Raw genomic sequence first — 26,889 nt, forward strand, 5'->3', positions numbered from 1 at the left:
CGGAGGAACCCATGAATGATGGTGAATTTGAGGAATAGGAATATAGAGCCGCTGCCTGAGGTTCGTCAGGGCGTGTCTGGAGCCGGCGCTGGACATGACAGTATGCGGGACGTCGGTGACAGAGTGCTTAGGAGACGGGCGTCTGTCGAACAAAATGCTACGCCTCCACAATCTCAACATTCTAGGAGAAGAATAACACGAGTTTCTCCGACCGCTGAAGGTGCTGCGCAGGATCCCCAACCAGCACTCACCCAAGCAGGTCTACCAAGAAGACGCATGAAATGGACAAGTTCGATAAATGAAACGATCATGCGCATATACTATGAAGTGACTAATATGGAAGAGGATAAAATAGGCTACCGGCAAAAATTATTTGCAGAATTCCACAGAAACTATCCCGAACTCCAAGTTTCTGAGCAAAGAGTAGCCGGCCAATACCGGGTCATATTGAGAAATAAACTTGTACCCGATGAGAGACTTAACACCATAAAAAATGAAGTCCAACTGAGGCTACAGAATAGAGACCTCACTAACAACGAAACGACAATTGAAGAAAACTACGATTGTGCTGAAAACCAACAGAACATCAATGCACAAATGAACACTGAGGAACAAAAAAACGCAGATGTGATAGCAATAAGTGATGCTCAACGACGGAATATATATGCTGCACCCGTCGAAAATCCAGAAGAAGACCACAGAGAACTACTGAAGCGATTATCTGCCACAATGAATAGATGCGTTATAGATTTTGAGGGCACAGATCCATTGAGACGACCGATTCTACCAAGATTGAGGACATCCAAGAAACTATCTCATCTTCTGGTCATGACCAACAAGGAGATTATACCAAAGTATCTTTCTGACTACCATGATCTCGAATCATTACTCCTCATCATATACGGTGCAGCATTTTCAATAGCAACAGTGCTAGGTGTGAAGCCAAAACCTAAAAGTCAGCAACCAGCCAGAGAAAAACAACAAAATAAACCACATTGGCAAAAAAGGCTAGAAAATAAAGTGCATAGCATCCGCCAAGATATTGGGAGGCTCACCCAATTTGCAAAAGGTTCGCCGTCTAGAAAATTACAAAAAATGGTGAATATAATAATGGATCGTCACCGGCAACATACAACATATGATCCAAACAATGAAAATGCTCAACAAATTTTAGACACACTGAAACAAAAACTTAGTGTGTGCTCCGAAAGACTCAGAAGATACAATGAGAGCTATAGAAGAAAACAGGATATGATTTTTGAAAACTCCGAAAGAAAATTCTATAGAATGTTAAACAACAATATGTCAGCAACACCAGGAAGTTATCCAACCGTCGAGGATATTGAGAATTTTTGGACAGATCAACTGGCTTCACCAACCCCCTACAACTCCCAGGCTGATTGGATAAGAAGTGAAGAGAAATCCTGTGAGACAATAGAACACATGCCGCATAACGCAGTTTCTATAGAAGAATTCCATGAAATATTAAAAAACGCACACAATTGGAAATCACCCGGCCCAGATGGAATCCACAACTTTTGGTTGAAGAAATTTTGATGTATACACGGCAGGCTAGTTGAAACCATAAATGAGGTTATGAGGAATCCAACGGAAATGCCCAAATTTCTAACAACAGGGACCACTTATCTCCTACCGAAGGATCTGCAACACACAGCGGATCCATCGAAATACAGACCCATTACATGTCTACCAACAATATATAAAATCATCACATCATGTATAGCATCTCGTATCTACAAACATTGCGAGACAAATAACATAATGACAGCACAGCAGAAAGGGTGTTCCAAGAATGCACTAGGATCGAAGGAACTGCTGACAATAGATTCCATCATATGTAACCAAGCCTTCAAAAAACACAGAAATCTTTTTATGACATATTTTGACTATAAGAAGGCCTTCGACTCTATTCCACATGGGTGGCTGACAAAAATTTTGGAAATATACACTCGCGAGCAACCAAATCGACTCAAGCCCTTACTCTACGTACATACTCTGTTTTTACGAGAAGTATACAAGGTATTTATAAAGACAATATGTCATTTGAAAGCTTGAAACTTCAGCTTTAATGAGATATCGTCATTATCAATATCCGTTCATTATTTTTGTAATTAATGATATCTGAACATAAATGCAGGAAATACAGGGAATTTGGGAGAGGTTGTTGTGGTTGGATATTTTAGAAATAAAAGAAAATTGTGAAAACAGTACATTACAATTTATTAATTAATATTTAGTGTTCCCCCCCCCTAGCCCTTATTACAGCTCGAAGTCGGTTCTTCATTGATCTTATTAACTTTTTGACGTCCTCTTGAGAAATGTTGTTCCACTCTTCTAATAAAGCTGTCTTGAATTCTCCTAAGGTCGAGGGCGCCGGATCTCTGGCTCGTACTCTTCGTTTCAGCTGGTCCCATAAATGCTCGATCGGATTCAGGTCTGGACTGAGCGCAGGCCAGTCCATTGTGCGCATTCCGACTTCATTTAAAAACTGCTGAGTAATGCGCGCCGTATGACAACGAGCATTGTCGTGCTTTAAGATGAAGTCCTCGCCTACAAATCCTTCGTAGGGAACAACGTGATCCAGGAGAATATCGGCGATGTACCGATCCGCTGTTAGGCCGCCTCCTCGGCCTCCCCCAGGCACGAAAACAAGGGCCGTCTTTCCCTCTAAAGAGATTCCGGCCCACATCATACAGGAACCACCGCCAAATGCGAAACAGCATTGGGCAAACCGCTCGCCTGGAAGTCTGTAGACTCAGGCTCTCTTGTCGTTGCCATGCAGACACATTCTGCACTCGTCAGTAAACAGAACCGACTGCCATTGGGCAATGGTCCAATTGATGTGTTCTCTGGCAAACTGAAGACGCGCTTGTCGGTGGGCTGCAGTCAATTTGGGCCCCGTCGCAGCCCTTTTTGGAGTCAGGTTTGCTGCCTTCAAATGTCTTCTTACTGTTCACTCGCTCACAGCCACGCCTCGAACGCGTCTGAGTTGTTGTTGCACATCAACACCAGTCAGATGCCGATTTCGCAGTGAGGTAGAGACAATGAAACGGTCGTCTCTATCAGAAGTAAACCGGTGGCGGCTGGTTCTTGGTCTTCGATTGAAGGCACCGGTCTCCCGAAATCGTCTGTATACCCGGGATACAGCAGACTGGCTCAAGCGAAGCTGGGCAGCGACTACTCGCTGGCTAAGTCCTTGTTCCAACAAGGCAACAACTTGAGCGGCTTCTGCAGGTGTGGTGTCCATGGTTTCGTGGAAACAATGATTGCAATTTACGGAGATGTGTACCTGTCAACTTGTGATAAGCGACTGATAAGGTATACCGGTTACGGGAGATTTTATAGGGGTGGCAGTTAGCGCAAGGCGCGGGTAGCGTAGTGAGTGAATTTACTCAAAGTCCTATTGATGCGACAATGGATCCGTTAGAATTAATTTCTTTTATCAATATTAGTGTTAAATGAAAGCTTGCATATTGAGCTTTCAAATGATATATCGTCTTTATAAATACCTTGTATACTTTTCGTAAAAATAGAGTTTGTACGCAGACTTAGGGCTTGAGTCGATTTGGTTGCTCACGAGTGTACAAGATCGATCCAATTACAATAAACTTTCTGAAGTATGCAATGTGCAACTGGAGAACGAATATCGAACTCTCTACGGCGAACATAACTACTAAAGAGATTCCAATAAAAAGGGGAATTTTCCAAGGAGATTCATTGAGTCCCTTATGGTTTTGCTTGGCGCTGAACCCCCTTTCTAAACAACTGAATGCTACAGAAAAAGGTTTCAATGTCAAAGGAAATAGAAATACCATTGCACTCAATCATTTGCTATACATGGATGACCTAAAACTTATAACAGGCAACAAAAACCACTCGCAAATTATGGTCAAACTAGTGGAAAATTTTTCGAAAGACGTGGGGATGAAATTCGGATTGGACAAGTGTCGTACGATTAGCGTAGTGCGTGGAAAAATCCAAGATGAACCGATAGCTCTCTCCAATGGACAGGAGATAGAAGCAATGAAATCGGACGATCTTTATAAATACTTAGGAATGAAACAAAACCGACGAATAAACCATCAAAGAATGAAGGAAGACTTAACAACTGAGTTCATTAGGAGAATCAACAAAATTTTAAAAACAAACCTCAACAGCAAGAACATGACGAGAGCCATCAACACATATGCATGTTCAATTCTCACATACTCTTTCGGTACCATTCCATGGAGCAAAACAGATATGGAAACCTGCAACGCAAAATGAGAACCTTGATGACGAAAGCACACAAGCACCATCCGAAAAGTAGCATTGAGCTAGACATCATGGAACTTGCCCATGGTCAAATTGAATGCCTACGAACATACTTCAAAGACAAATCAGGCACGTCAGAGATCTACAAAGTACTGTGTGAAGTAGACGAATCAACACCTTTGCAACTGCACAAGGAGCAATTGTCATACAACCACCAGACAATCCAAGAAAAAATGCAAAGATGGAGAGAAAAGCCCCTACATGGACGACATTTCAACGAGGTGAACCAGGATCATGTCGACATTGAAGCGTCGAACTATTGGCTCACATCAGGTGCGATGTGTCCAGAAACGGAAGGATTTCTTTTAGCCATCCAAGATCAAGTGATCTCAACAAGAAATTACTGCAAGCATATCATGAAGGATCGAACTATTACTGACGATCGATGCCGTTATGGGTGTCCAACGAATGAGACAATCCAACATATCTCGGGAGGATGTCAAATGTTTGCAGGAAATGAATATAAAGAGAGACACGATGCAGTAGGAAAGATACTACACCAAGAAATGGCAACTAAATTAACACTAATTCATTCTGAAAAAGTGCCATACTACAAATACCGACCGGAAACCATCCTGGAAAACGAACGCTATAAACTGTACTGGGATCGTGCAGTTTTGACTGATAAAACAGTCCCTCACAACAGGCCAGATATATTGCTAGTTGATAAACATCAAAAGGCAGCAATACTCATCGACGTAGCAATACCCAATAACAACAACATGCGTCAAAAAGAGGTCGAAAAAATTTCAAAATATAGGAACCTCGAATTTCAGATAAAGCGCCAGTGGGGAATGATATCAACGAGAACTATTCCAATTATCATCTCAACAACAGAAATAGTACCCAAAAATCTCAAGAGAAATATCAAGCAACTAGGACTTAGTGAGTATATATGTAATATAATGCAAAAAGCTGTTCTTTTAGGTACTGCAAGGACGGTGAGAAAATTCCTAGGAAGCGAAGGACAGGTCCAAGGATGATTTCGTGTAAGAGGACCAGAAGTTCGACGAGAACCAGGGGGACCACAAGGACCGGACACGACCGAGCTCTGTCCTTCTGATATTTTAAATATCTGGGATTGAGTGAATGTTCCTCTTAGCGAGGAGTGAGAAGTCGACGGCGAGGAGAAATCCTACGCGTAAAGGCAAAAGTCGGGATAATAATAATAGAGTTTATTTCGGTAAATAAACAAAATGTATGTAATTTTGTGAGACAGGTCATCAGATTTATCTCCCAATGAATTTTTTCTATGCGGATATCTGAAAAATTTGATTTAAGGACAAGAAAGTGATAGATCGACGAATATTAATGAATTAATGTTCAAAATGATCCAACTTTGTGAAGAAATAGCAAGTATGTCGAATCTGCTCAGATATATAAAATTATCTCTTCATAATAGATTTGGCTACTGTTTGGTACAATAAGGTTGATTATTTGAACATTTAATTTGAATTTGATGAACCTAGATCTCGTCTTTTTTTGAATTTGTTTCTGTTTTCTATTATATTTTTTCTTTTGTAGAATTGATTTAATTTTGAAATCAGTTATGGCGAAAAAGAGAGTTCTCATTTTCACCGAGAATATTCCTTGTATAGACTAGAATGAAATTGCCGAATTTATTTTCAACCGTTCTGTCTTACAACGTATTCCATGGTTGAAGAGCAACTAATTTCACAACTAAGCCGCAGCGCAGCAGTAAAACCATCCTAAGTCTTCGCCACTGAAAGAAAACACTCGTTTTCGTTTGTTCGTTATCGTATCGCTCAGGTGTTTTGTTTTGATTGTTGAACTGCTCCATTGGACCATGAGTATTTTCTTGACGTTGAATAACTTTCCGATCGTATTTTTCAAACCTAAATATCGTAGTAGAAATTTTTTCCCTCGACCGAAAATGATAAATACTATACCTGTAATGAAAAGTTTTGTTTAATTTTAATATTTCAAATAAAACTATCGTTTGAGAGCAAAACGGGTAATGCAGGTGTCGGTGAAGCATTCACAAGTTTGAACGTAAATTGAAAGATAAACCGGTTATGCAATAAACACTACAGGAGAAGTCTAGAGTTGTTTGGTGTTGTAACATTGAGGGTATTCGAGAATACTACTAAGAAACAGTAGCTATGATAAGCCCCTTAGCTCATTGTGTTCATATATTATGTTGTTTTCTTTCATGCAGTGTTGATATTAGTTTGAGGTTTTACATATAAATTTGAACAGATGTTCAACGCTCTCTGATTTCAATTACAAAATTTTCATTCGGAAGAATAATACTGCATTTTTCATTTATGTCTTCACAAAAATATCCATTATCAATTTTCTACTACTACTACGACTACAGTATATCTTTGGAGAACCAACAGGGCCGTCGCTAGTCAAACTGCCGCCCTAGGAAGATATCTAATTTGCTGCCCTAACAATCGGATTATACAGATGAACCATTATTTCAAATTCGAATGAGTCCATGTCCATTACTAGTTCATTGTTAATTTTATATAAAACTGAGAAATATAATATAATGGAATGTGGTATGAAATAATAAAACTTCTTGAGGGTGATAAGTTTGAAATGGTAAAATGAAATTTTTTCTCGTATATTTCATTCATTCCATTCTGGGGATTCAACATCCTGATCGAAGAATTGAAAAGAAAAATAATACAGAAGCCCCCAAGTGGCAATAAATTTCGGCAACGCTTAGCAATGCGAACGCCGACAAGCCTAATGAGTGCTTTTTTTTTTTAGCATGAATATAACTCGTAAACAGCACTATGAGGGGAATACGCGATATCTGGTTATTAATGAGTATCCATAATGCATAATGCGATGGTTTTTTATGTTAACTAAATATACCTTTCTGTTGTTTCTGACCGAATTAAAACTTATTCGTTACTTTGAATTTCCACACATGTGATTTTTGTTGATCAAGCTTGAAATGCCGCCCTCGAATTTTACCGCACTAGACGACCGCCTACCCTGCATACCCCCTACCGACGATCCTGAGAACCAAAATTAGCCATTATTGAAGTTTTTTTTTTCAGCCTCTTAATTAATTTTGCGAAAAACAAGGAGGAACCCTGGAAAGGCTTTTTTTACACAGCTCTACTATTTATTACTGCAGTAATACAAACTATGATATTATCGCAGTATTTCAATCGTATGTTTCTGGTTGGTATAAGAATTCGGACTGCCTTAGTCTCTACAATTTATCGCAAATCACTGAGAATATCCACAGCAGCAAGAAAAGAAAGTACTGTTGGGGAAATAGTCAATCTGATGTCAGTGGATGCTCAAAAGTTTGTTGAAATGACTGCCTACCTAAATATGATTTGGTCGGCACCATTACAAATAATTCTTTCCTTATATTTCTTATGGAAAATCTTAGGACCCTCAGTATTAGCTGGATTAGCTGTAATGATAATCTTGATTCCTGTGAATGGTTTTATAGCAAACAAGGTGAAAGTGCTTCAGATAAAACAAATGAAGAATAAAGATGAAAGAGTAAAATTAATGAATGAAGTACTTAACGGAATCAAAGTATTAAAGTTGTATGCTTGGGAGCCTAGTTTCGAAAAGCAATTGTTGAAAATTAGGTCTAAAGAAATAGCAGTCCTGAAAGAAGCAGCTTATATGAACGCTGGTACATCATTCATATGGTCCTGTGCTCCATTTTTGGTGAGTTTGTTATTAATTTCTGTTAGAATTAAACGACTTTCATTCACAGCCTCCGCATGGAATTTGTTACTCTATTTTATTTACTATATTTATAATTTTATGTGGACTACCCTTGAATTCCTATACACATTGTTAAGTGTCCTGAATGATCAATTAATTATTATTATTATTATTCCACATTTTTGAGATTGAAATCTTCTACTGTCTTATCAAAAATAAATGTATGTATATGACTGAACAAAATATATAATTCAACGAATTTAATAAAAAACCATAAAAACGATAGCAACAAGTTCTTAAAAGGGCTCTTCAAGTATCAGTGTGTTTAGTTTTAGTGATTCCGTAGATTTCAGATATAGGTTAAACGTATAGGGCATATTGGCGTTCTACTAGCCGGTATTTATGGAACTCGTTACGGTTTTTGAATGTCAAGAACAGTTCAGTGTAATATAAGGGTGTTTCAAAAAAAGGTGTCCAGTCTCTAAGATAGACAGAAAACTAAAAAATAATTGGGGTTTGCTTATTAGAAAATTTTTGAAATGATTGATGAATTCTTTAGAAAAAATGACAGACTTTAATTTTTTTCTTGTGATTTATTATTTTATTGATTGCCAGCATCGATTATTACTTCATAATTTTCAATTCAAAATATTCCGGAAACGGTACTTGATATCGAGTTTTACCATTATTTTTACATTTTTTTCCGAATACGGATGGCGGATGGATTTTTTATCAAGCAAACCCCAATTATTCTTCAGTTTTCTACCTATCCTACAAACGGACTCACCTTTTTTTGAAACACCTTATATGATGAACATGCGTAAGTTAAAATTTTTAGGGAGATAACAGATAGAAAATGAGATCCGGTAGACTAGTAAAGGGCTAATTTGAGAAGCGAAGATCGAGAAAGCATAGTACCACACCCATTGGCAGTGATTTTTTTTATAATTTTTAAAATAATTAGTAAATCAATTTTTGGTTATACATTCACATTTTGCTCAATTCATTACTATGTCTTTTATTTCCACGTTCAGTGGCTCAAATTCTCTGATGACCCTTAAAATAAAAAATGATCTAATTTTCATCTTATTAAATAATAATTTTTGATGATTGCCTTGTGAGGAAAATTCAACTTCCCATATTTCCATATTTCCCATATTTAGGTTTGAAAAACGGAGAACTGTGAATGGTTGTTGAATATTTGGAATGATGATATTCTTTTTGTTTTACCTTTTCAGAGGAACTGTCCGTTTTACACTATTCGAACTGAAATAATTTATTTATTCTATTTGGATTTAGAAATGATTGTTTTTATTTTTTTAATAGGTTACTATGCTTACATTTGCCATTTATATTTTTTACGATTCTTCAAACATTCTGACTGTTGAAGTGGCCTTTGTGTCGATTACACTTTTCAGCATAATGCGTATTCCAATGTCTCTTCTACCTATGCTGATTGTTTTCGCAATGGAGGTATTTATACAGTATTTTTTCATTGATCTATTTGTATTCCTATGCAATTAACCACTAATATGGTGGAAGAAACACTTTTATTGGCCTCTAGATTAATTTTCGTCTCTGATTTTGAGTGACATTGCTTTGAGCCAAATTCTATTTTAAAATATTCATTTCCATTTATTCATCTTTTCCTTATACAGGTTGGGCTGATATGTTAGTAATAAATTCAGCTACAATCTGGTTAAAAAGTCTTTCTAAATTGTGCAAAGTAATCGACAAAATAAAAGAGAAAATTTCCATATACATACATAGATATACATACATTTCAAGTGAATAAACTAATGATTAGATTACTTGCCATTCAAATCATTCTACTGCAAATATTTAATTTTTTCAGCTATTTTTCTCAAATTCATGCAAAATTGTTCGGAATCGATGAATTATTGTGTTCCGATAATTGTTTTTTGTACTTGTTATCGCGACTTGTAACATTTTCAAGGTTTTTCTTGTCATTTGGTACAGTTTCTCTGAATTCCATATCAGTTAACACAACCATTGAAAAATTAAAAACTGATCAATAGGAGGATGAAATTGAAAAAAAAATGTTTCCAGCCTGTTTAAAAATATATCTATTTTCGAAATGAAGCATATCAATATTTTTTAACTTTTCATTGGTGCCATGTATTGCTGAATTTCATTACTCATAATATTTTATTTGCATGTATAACAGGTATCATTAGTATCTTTCGCCACATATGTAATGGTGGATGAAAAAAATGTTCTTGATGCCACTACAGCATTTGTTTCCATTTCGCTCTTCAATATCTTACGGTTTCCACTCAGTATGTTGCCAATGATGATATCGAATTTGATTCAAGTAAGCCCAATTAATATTTAAATCCATATTTTTTCAATGATTATATTTAAATCAATTGACTTGAACTATTAGACCTATTAACAAAAATGTTCCGAACAACTGACTGAAATTACTCTGTGTATTGAATACCCACTTCATATAATGATATTTTCATTTACTATTTTTTCAAGTATTATTATTATTATCAAAATTAATTGTTCTTTGTCAATTGAATCGACATATAATCATTCTTCATTCCTAACTTTATTCATAGATATAGATAACGATCCAAATTAAGTACCTACTAAGACATTAATTTATTTCTTTAACTATTTTACTCCGCATGCTCAGTAGGATCTTAATATTTTCTTATGAAATTTTTCTTTGGAATCCTCTTGATTCAGAATTCTAATGATTTTTTTCATTGAAATTCAAATATTAGATAAAACTAAATAATAATGATGTTGAAAGATCAATGAGATGCAAAAATCTACAATCAATATTTCATTAATTATATTTAGGGTGAAATGAAAGGGCAGTTTTTGGAATCGGCTAAGTCCGGGGAATAACTCTTTGTTACTCATAATGAATATTTGGACTAGTTGCATTGGCTCCCATCTGTATTCATTACTTAAATAGGTATTCAATATAAAAAATTTTCTCAGAAAATTTTTAGCCTGATTGAATAAAAACTCGAGAATAAAATAGCAACATTAAAGTGCATGCGAAATACGTACACCTATCTATGAATTCTACTGATTTTATTGAAATTAGATGTGGTCTGCCTAAAAGGTGTTCTAAGAACAGTGGTCAATAATTCACCACTTTATTACCCGATCAAAAATATTGGTGTTCAATTCATTTTTTTTTCAAAAATTTTTTTCTGACGAAGCAGCAGCCCTTTGAAGGCAAGACTAAAGATAGATTTGATTCATTTTCTACAAAAAAAATCCCCAAAAATCATGTTTGATATGACTCTACTGTAGCAGCTTTAACTACTTAACTTTGTGGGCTTCACTGGTCAAATAATTTTTTCGTATTTCAATATTTCCCGATTTTGAAGAATCATCTATATGATGAGTTTTCCAATCTATTTTTTCTCGAAAAGGTGCATCCAACGAAAAAAAGCATGTTTTTTGGTGGATTTTCGAGATATTGCTTCAAAATTTGAATATATTGAGGTACTTGCTCATAATTTTCGACAAGGATTTTAAGTCTTTTTAGATCGATAATAGTGAAACTGATGATAAAAATAAATATTAATATAAATTACTTAATTAGAAAATCTCTATCACAAACGATTATATCAGCGTATTACAGATAGCTAAATTTTACTTTTTCTTCGTTCAATGTTAACATCTTACCTTTGCCATTGCCATATTTCAATTTCAAAAATATTTTTGTTTTCCAAATATGCTCTTTCATTCTGACATCTCTGTAAATGTACTAAATGATTTGTTCGCTAACATTAAAATGTAATGTTTTTCTATATTTCTCTTATTGATATCAAAGATTGCAAGTTTTTTATATGTTTTTATAATCTTCAAATCCAAATTTCTTAAATTACTAATATTTGATTCTGAATCGGATTCCTGAAACGAAATTCTTCTCTTTAAATGAAAAAGCTTTAATTGATTTTTATTCTACAGTGTTACGTATCTGTGAAAAGGATTAACAAATTTTTAAATCTGGAAGAATTAGACCCAAATAATGTTAACCATGATCAATCAGAAGGTAATCCGAATATGTGAAATGGGATAGTTAGATTTCTTCATAGTTTTATTTTTCAGCAGATTGTCTTGTGGTTAAAAATGGTTCCTTTTCATGGGGCGAAGAAAACACTTTAAAAAATATCAATCTACGCATCAATTTTAGTTCGTTAACAGCAGTTGTAGGTTCTGTTGGCTCGGGAAAAAGTAGTTTGATATCAGCTTTTCTTGGTGAAATGGAAAAGCGGTCAGGACATGTAAACTCAGTGGGCTCTGTGGCTTATGTTGCACAACAGGCGTGGATACAAAATGCTACTTTGCGTGATAATATACTTTTTGGTAAAACCTTTGATAAAGATTTATATGAAAAAGTAGTTGAAGCCTGTGCTTTAAACGCTGACCTTGCCATGTTACCTGCTGGAGATCAAACAGAAATAGGAGAAAAGGGTATTAACCTCTCGGGTGGTCAGAAACAGAGAGTTAGTTTGGCTAGAGCTGTATATGCAGATGCAGATATTTATTATTTAGACGATCCTTTGAGTGCAGTGGACAGTCACGTTGGTAAACATATATTTGAGCAAGTAATAGGTCCAAAAGGAATTCTACAAAATAAGACTAGAGTTTTAGTAACCCATGCTATCACCTATTTACCACAAATTGATCAAATATTGGTAATTAAAGATGGGGAAATTTCTGAAACCGGTACATATCAAGAGCTTTTAGATAAAAAAGGGGCATTTGCAGAGTTTTTGGTTAATCATATTAATTCTGCCTTAGATGAAGAAGATTCAGGTAATTAGATGATAATTCACTGAATATGAATGTACCTAGAAATTTACTGAAATGAAATTTAAATATAATAGAACCCCGTATATCCGAGCCCTCCGGGACCGAGTCGAGAAACATGGAAAATTAAAAAATTTAGTATTGATTTTGTTTCGACAATTTATTTAGTCAATCACTGTACTATATCATAAGAAGAAAAGAAGTGTTATACTACAAACCAATATATGAAAAAAATAAGTTTTATTTATGAATGATGAGGACAAATACATACTAGGTAGAGAAAATCACTAGAAAGAAAAAAAACACTAATTTGGTTCTTTTTTTTTGATTCGCGACTTCTATTCCTTATAATTTCCCTCATTATTCTGAGCAGAAGCAGATAAATGTCATCAGTTGCAGGCTATTCTTCAAAATATTGGATAAGTATATTTACTCCATCCCCCAATTTTCGATTACTTATTGTGACTATTGGCTGAGGACTAGTTATTTAGAAAATCGTCATCAAATGCTATCCATTCCTGCATTACATTGTTGTCTATTCCTTTTAAATCTCTGATTTGAGGAGCTTTTGATACCTTCATCTAAGTTATTATTGTCGTATTAATTTTCTAAGGTTATTATTTAATTAAATGGGTTTTCAATATATTTTTCACTTCATCCCAAGCACGAGCTTAAGCATACAATGCAACTTTTAAATTGAGACATTTCCTAAACCACAAAAAAATCACATTTTAGAAATGTATTCATCCAAGAGTTGAAGAATAAGTTATTTCCTCCTACCAAGCCATTTCATGGTTGGTCTAGCAACAGAGATGAGATTTCGGCTTTGCTTTCCAATGTCCAGTTTCGTCTCCTTTATACACCCGCTTATCTCTTTGAATAGTTAGGTAATTCACGAATTATGTCACGTTGTTATTCATTATGGCTAGGTAATTCACAAATTTCACGGTTTTTAACCTGTACAGGCAACCAAAAGATACTGAAAAGTTTTAATTAAATATCAACTGCTCGTGAAACTTTTGGGCTTGTCTGGCACACATAAGTAAAAACCACCTGGTCATAGCATCGCCCAGTTCTCGAAACGTAGATTCTTTCAGAGATTTTTTCATCAGAAACAGTTCTTGCACTGTCAGTTTCATCTGCAAAGTTCTGTAATTCGACTTTTTTCTTTCTTCACAATGTCATGAAATGTTTGCTCTCCAATATTGTATGTTTCAGCCAACATGGCAACGCTTTTGTTATTTTCAAATTGTTTTAATAGTTATATATTTCGTTCAATATTTAGAACATTGCGTTTAGGTTTTTCAATAGCACCGGTACGTTGCATTGTGTCTGCAAACATTATTTTAACTAACGAGTTTGTCGCCAATTGGCAGAATAAACATACATGTACTCTAATGTTAGTGGGAATTCCCCAAGACCAACGTCAGCCTCGGTTGGTTCAGCATTTTTATCAATATAAAATGTTGCAAAGAGAATCTGCCGGCCGGATCAAGAGCAAACGGATAATCGGGGTTCTACTGTAATATGTTGTAATTGTTATTGATAAGAATGTAAAAAAAATATACTGCTAATCAGCCCTATTCTGTAGCCTCAAATCGAATAGAGATGGTATGTATCGAATAGGAATGCTGCGGAATCGTTTCGAATTGGTAGTCTGTAACTCAATTAGAATTATTATGGATATCAATTACGAATTGGATAAAAAAATACCAAACTTGGACGCGATAGAAGTGAAATATTCTGATTTCTCAATTTCGATCCAATTAGTTCGTTTCTATTCGAATTATAGAATAGGGCTGATTATGTTGAATTAAGCAATTCTATTAAGCCGATTGTGACAACACCGCTGTAAACTAAGCATCCACTAAGAAGGCCAGACCGGGCGGAATAATCACCCTGCTAGCATTAGCATGAAAATGTTCCACAGCATTGGACTGGGGCGCAAAAGATGCTAAGGGCCCACTAGCATGAATGCTGATTTTTCCGTATAGATCCAGCCCGTCTTGGTCTATGATAAAAAAGCTATATTTACCTTTTTTTTTTTCTATTATTCCTTCTCTGATCAAATTAATTGTACACAATTTCATACGCGACCACATTTTGTGTTTTCATTATTACTGTTTTAATTTTCAGATTTAAATGAATTATCAAGTCAATTAGGGAATGCATTAGAAGTAAATCAGGATATTGCTCATCGATTGCAAAGACATAGATCAAGAATTTCTGAATCCGAATCTGAAAGAATGAATGGCTCCATGAAACGTCAGAAATCAACGGAGAGTGGGGATAATAACCTTCTAAGGAAACGCTCAAGTAGTACTACAAGCAATACACCAAAAAAAGATTTGAAAGTTGGCGAAAAGCTAATAGATGTAGAGAAAACTGAAACCGGTAGCGTCAGTTTAGATGTATATAGACACTACCTGAAATCAATTGGTATCTTCTTAACAATAGCGACAATAATTTTGAATATGATATTCCAAGCATTTAGTGTTGGTTCGAACTTTTGGTTGGTCAAGTGGTCAAGTGATAAGACTCTTATTATGGGAGATAATTCAACAGATATTGATAAAAGGAACATGTATCTCGGAGTTTATGGAGCAATGGGCTTGGGGCAAGGTAAGTGTTTTTAATACATTTTGGTTTCCATTTATTTTTAATATATGCTTTTTTACCATTTATCACACCAACACATTTTGACTCTTATATTTCGTGGTGAAGAATCGAAAAAAAATAATCTTCCATTTAATTCATCTTCATATTGTTATGGGATTAACTTTGGCGAATAATAAAAGATGCATCAGTTTTACTTGAAATATTCGTTCAACTCATTTTGATCATGATTGGCAGATAAAAATAAAGAACAATTTAATATAATGAAGTAGTAGAAAGAAATTAATAAAAATATTGGTGTGGGAGATAAGAAAAAAGTACCAGAACAAAAAGTTAAATTTGTTACATTTTTGTATCTGTATTTATACTCTAATCTCTGAAACTACCAAATAGTTTTTTTGTAGTTTTCATAGTTCAGCTTGGGGATGAAAGGGAAATGAAGTTATCCTTATTCGAAGATATTCTCTGCACTGACGAAGTTGTTGCTGAAGCTTTTTTTTGAATACACCCAAAGTAGAACATTCTACTAACAGGCTTGGATAATTTACTCTCTTCTTTTATGTGGCCTTTTTTTTCTTGCTACAAAAAATATTGGCATGTGCTTTCTGGAGTGATAATTTCCTTCAATGAAGCCCATGTATCGATTGAGATCAAGTACTGTAAGGATTAAAAAAAAATTCAAAACGTTTTTGGATTACCCAATACCAAGAAAATTCTCCCCTACAGCGTTATATTGTGTCGACTGGACTGAAATTTTCTTTATGTAGATAAGGAATAAAGGATTTCATCAACCAATTGAAATGATCAAAAATAAAGAAAACTATACGTTGAAAACGTATTCACTAAGTCGAAGAATTACTTGATTTTCAAGATATCAGATCATAAGTGACAATGATTTTGAATGTGAAATTCAAATCCGAAAATCTTCAAATCAGCCTCTGGGTCCTAGAGTCTTTAAATATTAGAAATTTGAAAAGGGGTTAAAGTGTGTCAGAATAGCTGCTGCGGGAACATCCGACGCTTCTCATGATGAAAATAGACTTTTGATTGGTCACGCCTACTTCAAATTAACTTATCCAATTGCGAAATGGGCTATGTGTATGTTTTATTTGTTGTTACGTGACCTGCAAGCAACTATCCAGACCGTTGAATGTTGATATTACTATATTAAAAAATCAATCAAACTTTTTGTATTGATTTTCTCACTAGTGTATGATTGAATCTAAGATGCATAGAAAACCTGGTGTGTCTACTTATACCTGTAAAACTTTCAGACAAAACGTGATATTTTCCAGATTTATACCTACTTGATTTCTAGGGATCGCGTCTGTTGATGGCGCATACATCGTTTATATTTGACATTCCTCTCGATTTTCAGCTGTCGTGAACTTTTAGTATAGAACAATAATATTTTATATTCTATGTTCGTAACAATCTTCTATACTCTGTCATTATATTCCATTCATTTCATTGAAAATTCTATAGGAAAAATTGTAATTTAATGTGAAAGTTTGTAAAGTCTAAAATCAGTATTTCATTTTTAAACGACGCCAGGCAGAGAGCGGGAATTCGAAAATTTCTGAAGAGCGCCACCTTACTGAACTCTGGTGAAGCGGAACACCAAAGCAACAGGTGGATATCTCAAAAAGTCTGAAACAAAATCGAATCAGTACACACACTATGGATTCTTTGCATCTTAATTGAATCCTACACAAGAGGCACTTATTTAATGACATAATCCCCAGTTTTATTCCATAATTTACACGCATTGTTACCGTAAAATGAATGAAAATATTTGCTCATTTTCAATTTTCATTTCATCTCATATTGGAAAAAGGTATTACCTAAATCACGAAAAGTTCATAGGGTTGTTTCTATCTGACAAGAACGCCAAATTATTTAATTAACTATACATGCACATACAAATGTGTTGATTTCTATTTGTCTTATGAATTGTTGTATAAGCGTTTGTTTTATTGAAATTTTTGCAGATGTATTTCAAATAACTAGTTCAAAATTGGGTATAAACAAAAGATATTAACATATATGTATCGTTAAATAGTTGTCCATCGGATTTATCGGATTTTATCAGTAAACTCCAATGCAATTCGAAGGAAATATTTCACTAAAACAATGTTTTCTGAAAATGCACATTGAGATGAAACAAGTTAACATACAATTATCTCTCACTGTCTATTTTCATTTTAATTATCGATGTGGCCATTAATAACTTGACTTAAAAAGCCTTGCTTTATTCTAACAATGCATATATTACTGCTTAATTTCTTTAAAAAAATTTCGATACTCGATACTCACTCCTGAGATTAAATATTTTTTTTTGTATCAGTTGTATCTGTGTCTGTATCATCACTGGTATTATTCTTGGGAACATTGAATGGGGCGAAATTGCTTCATGATTTGCTACTTTTCAAAGTGATGCGCTTTTCAACTACCACTTTCTTCGATGTCACTCCCATAGGAAGAATTTTGAATCGTTTTTCGAAAGATATTGATGTTTTGGATAATGTCTTACCAATGACAATAAGAGGATGGATTCATTGCTTGTTCGGGGTTGGTGATATTTTTATTTTTTTTTACGATACAAAAGTATTTGTGTACACCGAAGTGAAAAGAATACAACACCCTACATAATATTTTCATGAATTGTTCATATGATTCCAGTAAACTGAACAATTGTCATTAAAGGATTTATATGATCAATGAAGCTGTGTTCAGTATTCATTTCACTTTAAAATTTGAACATCACATATAAGCAGTTATATTGATTGAGGTTGAAAATTGATATATTCTCATGCAATATGAAAATTATGTTTCCATAATACTTCATCGATGAAGTAAAAACAGATTTGATTGAGTTATTCGAAATTATTCTACTTGTAGAGAGAACAATTTTTTCCATAATTTTTAATGTGATATTCTTATACTATTGGTACTTTGATATAAATGAAATAATATGAAGACATTAACAAGAACATAGTAGAATACTTGAAAAGTTGATGGTTACCTAAAATTAATTGTCAAGCCATCTCTCAAAAACCAACCTGTATGACAACTTTATTATCTTAATAATATATAAATTTCAAGAATTGATCATTTCTGACATTCTAATGGCTCCAAAAGTTTATAATTATTTTTGTTTTGTACAAGTGTGAGGTACTTGTGAATGGAGAATTGAAAAATTCTCTATAAAAACACTTCCAAACTTGATGAATATTTTCGAACTAACGATTCTATTTGTGCTTTGTAGCAATATCTGTATGCTCTTCTGAAGTAAACCTTACAGTAGCAGCCCTAAATGCCGCTTCAAAACTTCATAAACTATTTCTGGAGAACATACTACGTCAGCCTATACAATTTTTCGATTGTATACCTATTGGTAGAATTATAAGTCGTTTTTCAAAAGACATCAGAGCCATAGATGAGGAACTGCCATACAGTTGTTATGAGGTCGTTGAAAGTTCTTGTATTGTAAGTGAAAGAACCTTATTGTTTATTTCGAGCCTTTGAAGCAGTTATTTCGAAAATGAGTAATATAATTTATCAGAATAGAACTGGTTCTACTTTCTTGCTTCCGAATATCTTTCTATTTTTATTCACCTCTGTTGTCTTCTCAATTTTTTGTTTGTTGGATTTTTTCATTATACCTCGAATTCTGTCTGTTTTATATTTTTGTTAGTTTAATTTTTATTCAGGATGCAATCGATCTGAATTTGAAGACGAACGCAAATTTTGCATGGAACATTATGTGAGCGATGATTCAATAAAAATCTATTAATTCTGAATAAAGTGATTCAATATCATTCTTCATTAGAAATATTTCACTTTTATTTCTATAATAATAAACATTCTTTTTCAATAATTCGTTACGATGAATTTAACAATTGGAAAATTTCACTTGTTGTTCTAAATTGTAATTTAATATAGTGAGTTGTGTAAAATGACAAATAACACTTGCTTGAAGTCTAATTCAAATAAATGCATATAAAAATTTTATAATTTTTCGGAAGATAACAATCAATAAATGAACTATGAAGCAGTATTTGTGAAACCATGAAGCACTCATTTGTGAAGACATCAGTTTTGAGTTGACTATATCAACACGGTGTTTCTAAATTGGAGGTACAAATAAAAATGACAGATTTCTCGGATCATTTTATTAAAAGAAGTCCTATAACATGAGTCTCCGAAAACATTGTTTTGAGATACAGGTGTTAAAGTTTCAGTTTTTTTCTCATAGAACCTTCCCTTCACAAGATAATTAATTTGCATTGGCCATATATATTCCAATTTGAAGTTTTCATCATGCAATGTGCTAATTTTGAATGCAAATCCACAGGGTGATATTCTTTTTCCTTCAGAACTGTTTTTTGGTGAACCGCTGGTAGTTTAGAAAAATGTAAAAAGAAGCTTTGGTCCAGTACTACAATTTTTGGTTTGTTATCGTTTTATCATATCTGCTATCGATTTCGACAAAAAAAATTTCAAACTGCTATCTAGTATTTTCTTAACGAAAAACTCCATGAGTGTGTCTGGTGATGAATTAGGAAAGAAAATGGAAGACACACTTATTTATATAATTGTATTCTAAGACAATCGATTTCGGCACTAGGCCATCATCAGGTCAGCTGAAAATAAGATGAAAAAATAAAATCACAACATGATAACTTAACACACAATTTTTACGAAGTTTTTACAGTGATAATGTCTGATATAAATAAAAGGATGTATTATAAATTCACCGTCAAAGAAATAAGTACTTTTCATAAAAGACATTAAATGTATAATAATTTTTCTGATAATTTGTTTCCATGTATAAACATATATCTAGGTGTTAAAAGATAAATATTAAATTGTACTTCTTTCTATGAAAACCAATATTGACAGTTTTAGATTGGAATATGTTTTATGTTTTCATAATTCCGTGTATTAGGTGACCTTCAGAATCATGAAAGCGAATAGAGAAAAATAGGCGGAAAAGTCTATATATTTAGAGGTTGGATCATCGTAAATAAATTATGATAGCAGTGGGAAAATCTTTAATATCGTTGAGGAGGTGTTAGTCATTCTTGTTTTTTAAGATCTCTAGTTGTTCTAAGAGTGTTAATTTATAAAAATCATTATGTTGATAGTAATTTTAGTTTTTCTAGTGAGGTAGAGTGTTTGCTCTCAACTAGATGATTTCCCATGGCAGAAGCAGGTCTATTTTTTATATGTTCGTTAAATCTGATTTTTGCAGCTCTGGTCGTCATACCGATATAGAAGGCAGGACAGTTATCACATGTTATCCTATATATACCGCTTTTTTGGTTGTTGTCTTCTTTGGGTTTATTATTGACGAGCATTCTTTGTACTGTCCTACCTTCTATATCGGTATGACGACCAGAGCTGCAAAAATCAGATTTAACGAACATATAAAAAATAGACCTGCTTCTGCCATGGGAAATCATCTAGTTGAGAGCAAACACTCTACCTCACTAGAAAAACTAAAATTACTGCATCAACATAATGATTTTTATAAATTAACACTCTTAGAACAACTAGAGATCTTAAAAAACAAGAATGACTAACACCTCCTCAACGATATTAAAGATTTTCCCACTGCTATCATAATTTATTTAAGATGATCCAACCTCTAAATATATAGACTCTTCCGCCTGCCTCTGTATTCGCTTTCATGATTCTGAAGGTCACCTAATACACGGAATTATGAAAACATAAAACATATTCCAATCTAAAACTGTCAATATTGGTTTTCATAGAAAGAAGTACAATTTAATATTTATCTTTTAACACCTAGATATATGTTTATACATGGAAACAAATATCAGAAAAATTATTATACATTTAATGTCTTTTATGAAAAGTACTTATTTCTTTGACGGTGAGTTTATAATACATCCTTTTATTTATATCAGACATTATCACTGAAAAAACTTTGTAAAAATTGTGTGTTAAGTTATCATGTTGTGATTTTATTTTAACATCTTATTTTCAGCTGACCTGATGATGGCCTAGTGCCGAAATCGATTGTCTTAGAATACAATTATATAAATAAGTGTGTCTTCCATTTTCTTTCCTAATTCATGCTATCTAGTAATCGTCAGGAAAATTCAAATTAATTTAAAGATCCAGCTTCATCAAATAAGCTATCTAATGATGCAATAATATACTGAGGGTGCCAGTTGAAATAAGGGAGTAGTTATCCGTTTCCGTTATAACCGGTAGTTGTAGAAGCCTAAAAAATTTTTTAGGGAGAAAGAACATTGTCTCAAACTCATACGTACAACTTTTCCGCACAAAATTATGATTAGTTTTCCTTAAACATCTAATAGGCCATTGCGGTGAATCACCTTGTGTACTCACGCTTTGCTTTTTGCTGCATGTACTCATTTTGAATAAGTTTATATTGCTCTCGTTACTCACGTATGAACCTAAATAATGGTCCTGAAGACTTAGAAGCTGGATTGTTCAATCGGATACCTGGCGGCCTAGTCATCGGTTTTTCGCCTAATGTTTCTTTTGAAATTGCACTAGGCACCTTCAAAGGTTTCTTTTTCGTTATTTGATAAAGTGTAACCCAACACTGAAATACTCCGAATTTTGATAGTGGTAGTTCGGATATGGAGTACTTACAGAACGATATACGTTTATGTGCGAAATATAACGTTTATGGATTGTTACGAAATAAGAGTGCACGTCAACATATGTTCGGATAGGTTTCCGCGGTAGGAAATATTTGAACTTTGTGTGTTCCGGATTGGACCGCGTCTAATATTTTGTCGTGTTCGACGTTTCGGCTCCGATTTTGGAGCCATTCTCAAGAACCGTTGACTTTACGCCGGGGTCTCAATCTGCCTACTCCCCAGGTATCATCAACAAGAGTATTCTCGTGGGTATGGTTATCTTGCGTCCTTCGAGGCACTTGAATGTTAACCATGAGAGGTCCTGTATTTATAGTAGAAGGGGGTGACCCACGTGATGGAGGTTGCGCAGGAGCCGGTTGCGTAGTTGTTAGGCAGCCTCCAGTCATTGATCGAGTTGTTATAGATCGAGCAGAAACCGGTTGTGTTGTTGTCACGTGACTTCGAGTCATCTATCGGGTAGCAACGGGGAGCCTGGTACGGGTGGTATGAGGCTGAACTGTCGATCGGGTTGTTGTCGGGGGCTGAGTTATCGATTGATGTGTTGCCATGAGACAAGAAATCAAAGGTTTCCAAGTGTTGGGTAATCTTTGACCAATATCCCGTTTGTTGAGTCAATTGGGTCGTTTTTCGATCTCGAGTGCTTCACAAATTATCCTACCTGTAAGGGTTTTTTCTGCAGATATGGTCTTGCATCCCTCAAAATAAACGTTATGTCCTGTTTCAGAGTAGTGTTTGAATAGGGCAGATGTTGGTTCTCCTTGGCGTATTGCGAGTTGGTGATCATATACTCTGTTAGTTAGTCCTATGTATGTTCTGGGACATGCGGAACATGGTATCTCGTATACACCTTGAGACTCGTTATCGATGGTATCCTTTGGTGTTCGAAGAAATTTGGAAATTTTTTTATATATGTACAGGGTGGGCAAATAAGCGAGGTAAGCGGCTATATCTCAAGATCCATTTATCGTAGAGACTTGCGGTAAAAATTTTTACCACTAAAGTGCACAAGAAAACACTGGAAATTGTTTTGAAGTTCATACCTCTATCGCTAGGAAGCGTAATAGCTATCGTCGAGTAGAAAAAAGAATTTTACTCGAAAATGTTTTATATGAAGTTGAAGAAAAATATCATCACTGTAATCCTTGGAAAATTCTGTATCTTTTTGAATTTTCACTTTCGATTTTACGATATCGAATAAAGATGGGAGAAAGGGAGAAATCGGAATGATTGAAATGTCTGTACCTTCAGTTTGACTGAACATTTTTGAGCAAATTAGATTTCGTTTGAGAGATAACATCTTGTTGATTAAGGAAAAAATATACCAATGATAAATTTGTTTTTTTCCTGCTGATAGGGGGCGCTAAGTCAGATGTTCATAGTTTTGTTCATTTTTCTCCGAAATTTCAGATATAATGATAGGGTTTTCTTAACAGAAACAGAAGATCCATCAAATTTGCATGAAAAAACCTGAGGTCGCAAAGTGATGGTTACAGGCGTTCTGGAGTTATGGTCGAAAAAAGATATTCTTAAACTGATGCACTGAAAAAATAAATTGTGTTGTGTTGTGCTGTTTTCATCACCGGCATGCGAGTAAACTGCATCTTCCGGACAGCACACAATGGTCCGATCGCCCGATCGTGTCATGGTACTGGATGTCGCAGATTAGGTCTTGATCACTCGTGAGCACCAGATCAAGAATTGAGGGACTCTGTCTCTGGCAATAACGCGTGGGGTGATCGATCAGTTGAATTAGATTCGCCTCGTTAATTGCAGAGAGAAACATCGCAGACTGCGAATTATATTTTATTATTATTGCATTCATCGTGAATATGGAATTCCATATTCACGATGAATGCAATAGAATTATTGGTAGAACTCCTATAAGCCTGCTTTCGATTTTAGGCAAGACCTTTGAGCGACTGATGCTTTCTCGACTTGCTCAGGTCTTACTTGATCCTGATAAGTCCTCCCCTCTTCATTTCGGATTCAGGCCTGGCCTCTCTACGGTTGATGCTGTTCTTAAACTAGTCGACTTTGCCCGGAATTCCCCGGGTAAAAATGCGGTCGCTTTATTTTTAGACATTGATGGTGCCTTTGATAATCTTTGGTGACCTTGCATCCTCCGTCGTTCTCGATTGGTTGGGGTTCCTCTGGATCAGTTGCGTCTGCTCGAGAGCTATCTTTCTGGCCGGCAGGTCACTTTTTCCCGCCAGTCGGTTTTCCTTCGACGTGCTTTGTCCCAAGGCTGCCCCCAAGGTTCCATTCTGGGACCTTCTCTTTGGAATCTGGTTTTCTGGTTTTTGATGAGCTGCTATTTCTCCTGACGGGGGACTGTGGCCTTGCCATAGCGTATGCAGACGATCTAGCCCTGGTTGTTAGCGCTGACAGCCGGCGCTTGCTCGAAGAAGCCCTTCAGCGCCTTATTGATTTGGTGCTTGAGTGGCTTAGCCGTAACAGGCTTTCCATCTCCCAGGGCAAGTCTGTGGCAGTGCTGTTGAGGGGCTCTCTCGACCGTAGACGTCCTCCGACAGTTCGATCCCCTATGGGCTCGTTTCGCTGGTCATCGGAGTATAGATACCTTGGCGTGGTGGTTGACTCTGGCCTGACTTTTATTCCTCACGCTAAGGCTTTGCATCAAAAGACCCAGGTGGTGGCTTCCGGGCTGTTTCGTCTTCGACGAGCACTTGGTTGTGATCAGGTTCGGTCTCTGATCATCTTCTATAAAGGTATTTTTCTGCCAATAATTTCTTATTGCGCCTCCGCATGGTATCACCACCTGGGTCATTTCCATGTCCGACGGATCATTCTTTCGGCACAGCGGCATTTCCTCCTCCTTATTTTTCGATCGTATCGAACTGCAGCCACATCTTTTCTTCAAGTTGTGACTGGTAATTTACCCGCACACTATTACGTCGTTCATCGGGCTGCAGCTTATTTTCTGAGGAGAGGATTTGAATTTCGTTTCGGAGGGCTCTACATTCCATCCGTGTCCTTGGACGACCCTGGTAGGGCCTCTGCGATCCGTCGGTCCATGAATGTGTCACTGCGCCATTTCTTCTCTTGTTGGCAGTCGGACTGGGAGACGTCTGACTCGGGCCGTTGTACCTTCGACTGCATCCCCTCTGTTCATTTTATTTCCAAAAACCCTTGGTTTCGCCCAAGTTTCCCTCTGGCCTGTTTTATTTCAGGCCATGGTCCGTTCAAAGGTAATCTGTTCAGGCTGGGTCTGGTCGAAGAGGAACATTGTCCATGTGGTCGCCCCCAGTTCAGCGACCACATCCTTAGAAACTGTCCCTTGTTTTGTGACCTTAGGGTCATTTACGGTCTATCTATTCTCGAGTCGCCGGATCTCAGAATGGCCGATTTCTGTGCATCTCGGAATAATTTTGGCCCTTTATCAGCATTCGCGGCTGACGCTATATGTCGTCTCAACTCCTGGCATTCGGCCTAAGCGTAGTGATGAGCACTGCTCACGAACTACATTTTGCACTGCTGAGTTACACTACTCCTGTGTGCCAAAGTTGATGAAATGCTATACATATAAAAAAGCGGAAGAATACATTTCATACTTTCGAAATATCTTCTCGTTAATTGGTGATAAATGTGGATATTTCTGATTGACTATTCGACAAGTTCTCGAAACAATTCTGTTGCATTCATCGTGGATATGGAAAATATCTAGAATTTCATTATTTGAATAACAGGATTTATTTCGTGAAATTATAATCTACTAGCTACAATAATGACTACTCCTGTCACTTTGAAATAATTGCATATTTCAATTCTTATGATCATAGAATACTTCTTTGAAACGCTCTCTAGAAGCAGATTCAATGAAATTGACCCTACGTATACATACATTCATAAAATCTTGAATTACTCTCGAAAAATTTAATTTGGGAGTAAATCCTTTTTGGACACTACCCTTATTTTTCTTTGTCGAATCCAACGCATTCATAAAATATAGGGATCTAATTTGAAAATCGAAAGTTATGATCAAATTTTGTTCACAATTTTTGGCACAATATTTGAAACACCCTGTGAGAATATGGGTGGGGTTGATCGGGCAGACCAAAATATTTGTCTGTACCGGGTCTCCATAAGGGAAAAACAGTAGTACTCGTTCCTATTTTCACACTGCATTGACATGGCCGAACATAACGCATGGCAGTTACCCTAATTCAATGGAGGGAAAATGCACTAGACATTCCGAAGATGTATTGCTTCTGGCCTTCTTGAAACTTTCAAGAAGACAATCAAAATCTACTAAGCAAAGCAAATATCATCGAATGAAATCCAGATACGACAGATTTGATCAACTTATAGTTTATCAAGAAAAACAGACAAGATGATGGTAGTGTCATAAACTTGCGGCCTTTAGATGTAGCAAATGCAACGTTGCACTTCATCCGAAAGAATTTTTGATCCAATATCATTCAGGAGAATAAAAATGTCATATTACCTACCCATTGTATAGATGATACAGAAAAAAAAATATTTGATATCTCGCATAGTAGTTCTATTTCCTACTGTATGTTATAACATACACCATTTTTCTGTAATATTAAGCAAAAGAAATTAAAAACTTCGTTAAAGAAGAGTTTATTATTAATCAAAAACTATCAAAACGAGAAGAGATTTAAAATATAAACAAAAAAGTTTATATCCGGTTAAAAACCGATTTGTTTAGAGTGAAAAGGATTTTTTTTTATATTTTGATTTTATTAAATTTGTAAAAACCTGGGTAGGAGTTTCTTTGCCAAATAAGCCAAACCACACCTAGAAATTAGTC

General features: G+C 35.4%; 1 protein-coding gene and 1 long non-coding RNA gene across 7 annotated transcripts in view; one reads left to right on the forward strand and one right to left on the reverse strand.

Moving 5' to 3' along the window:
- Positions 1-26,889, forward strand: part of LOC123680373 (multidrug resistance-associated protein 1) — a 140,672-nt gene that overhangs the window by 78,448 nt on the left and 35,335 nt on the right. Inside the window, exons 7-12 of one of the 6 annotated variants that reach the window (XM_045618251.1) lie at positions 7,374-8,007; positions 10,196-10,342; positions 11,971-12,055; positions 12,112-12,822; positions 14,953-15,438; positions 18,701-18,921. In XM_045618251.1, the coding sequence (XP_045474207.1) occupies positions 7,374-8,007; positions 10,196-10,342; positions 11,971-12,055; positions 12,112-12,822; positions 14,953-15,438; positions 18,701-18,921 (2,284 nt within the window). Of the gene's footprint in view, positions 1-7,373; positions 8,008-9,333; positions 9,481-10,195; positions 10,343-11,970; positions 12,056-12,111; positions 12,823-14,952; positions 15,439-17,779; positions 18,004-18,700; positions 18,922-26,889 lie in introns of all 6 variants that reach the window. The other 5 variants (XM_045618248.1, XM_045618252.1, XM_045618247.1 and 2 more) reach the window with 5 other exon arrangements.
- On the reverse strand, positions 19,953-20,389 carry LOC123681091. The gene is made up of 2 exons (XR_006747617.1): positions 20,193-20,389; positions 19,953-20,078 (listed from the first exon to the last, which is right to left on the reverse strand). It is a non-coding gene; the product is annotated as an uncharacterized LOC123681091 (long non-coding RNA).

The sequence above is a fragment of the Harmonia axyridis genome, chromosome 5, assembly GCF_914767665.1.
Source record: "Harmonia axyridis chromosome 5, icHarAxyr1.1, whole genome shotgun sequence".
Classification (NCBI taxonomy): Eukaryota; Metazoa; Arthropoda; class Insecta; order Coleoptera; family Coccinellidae; genus Harmonia; species Harmonia axyridis.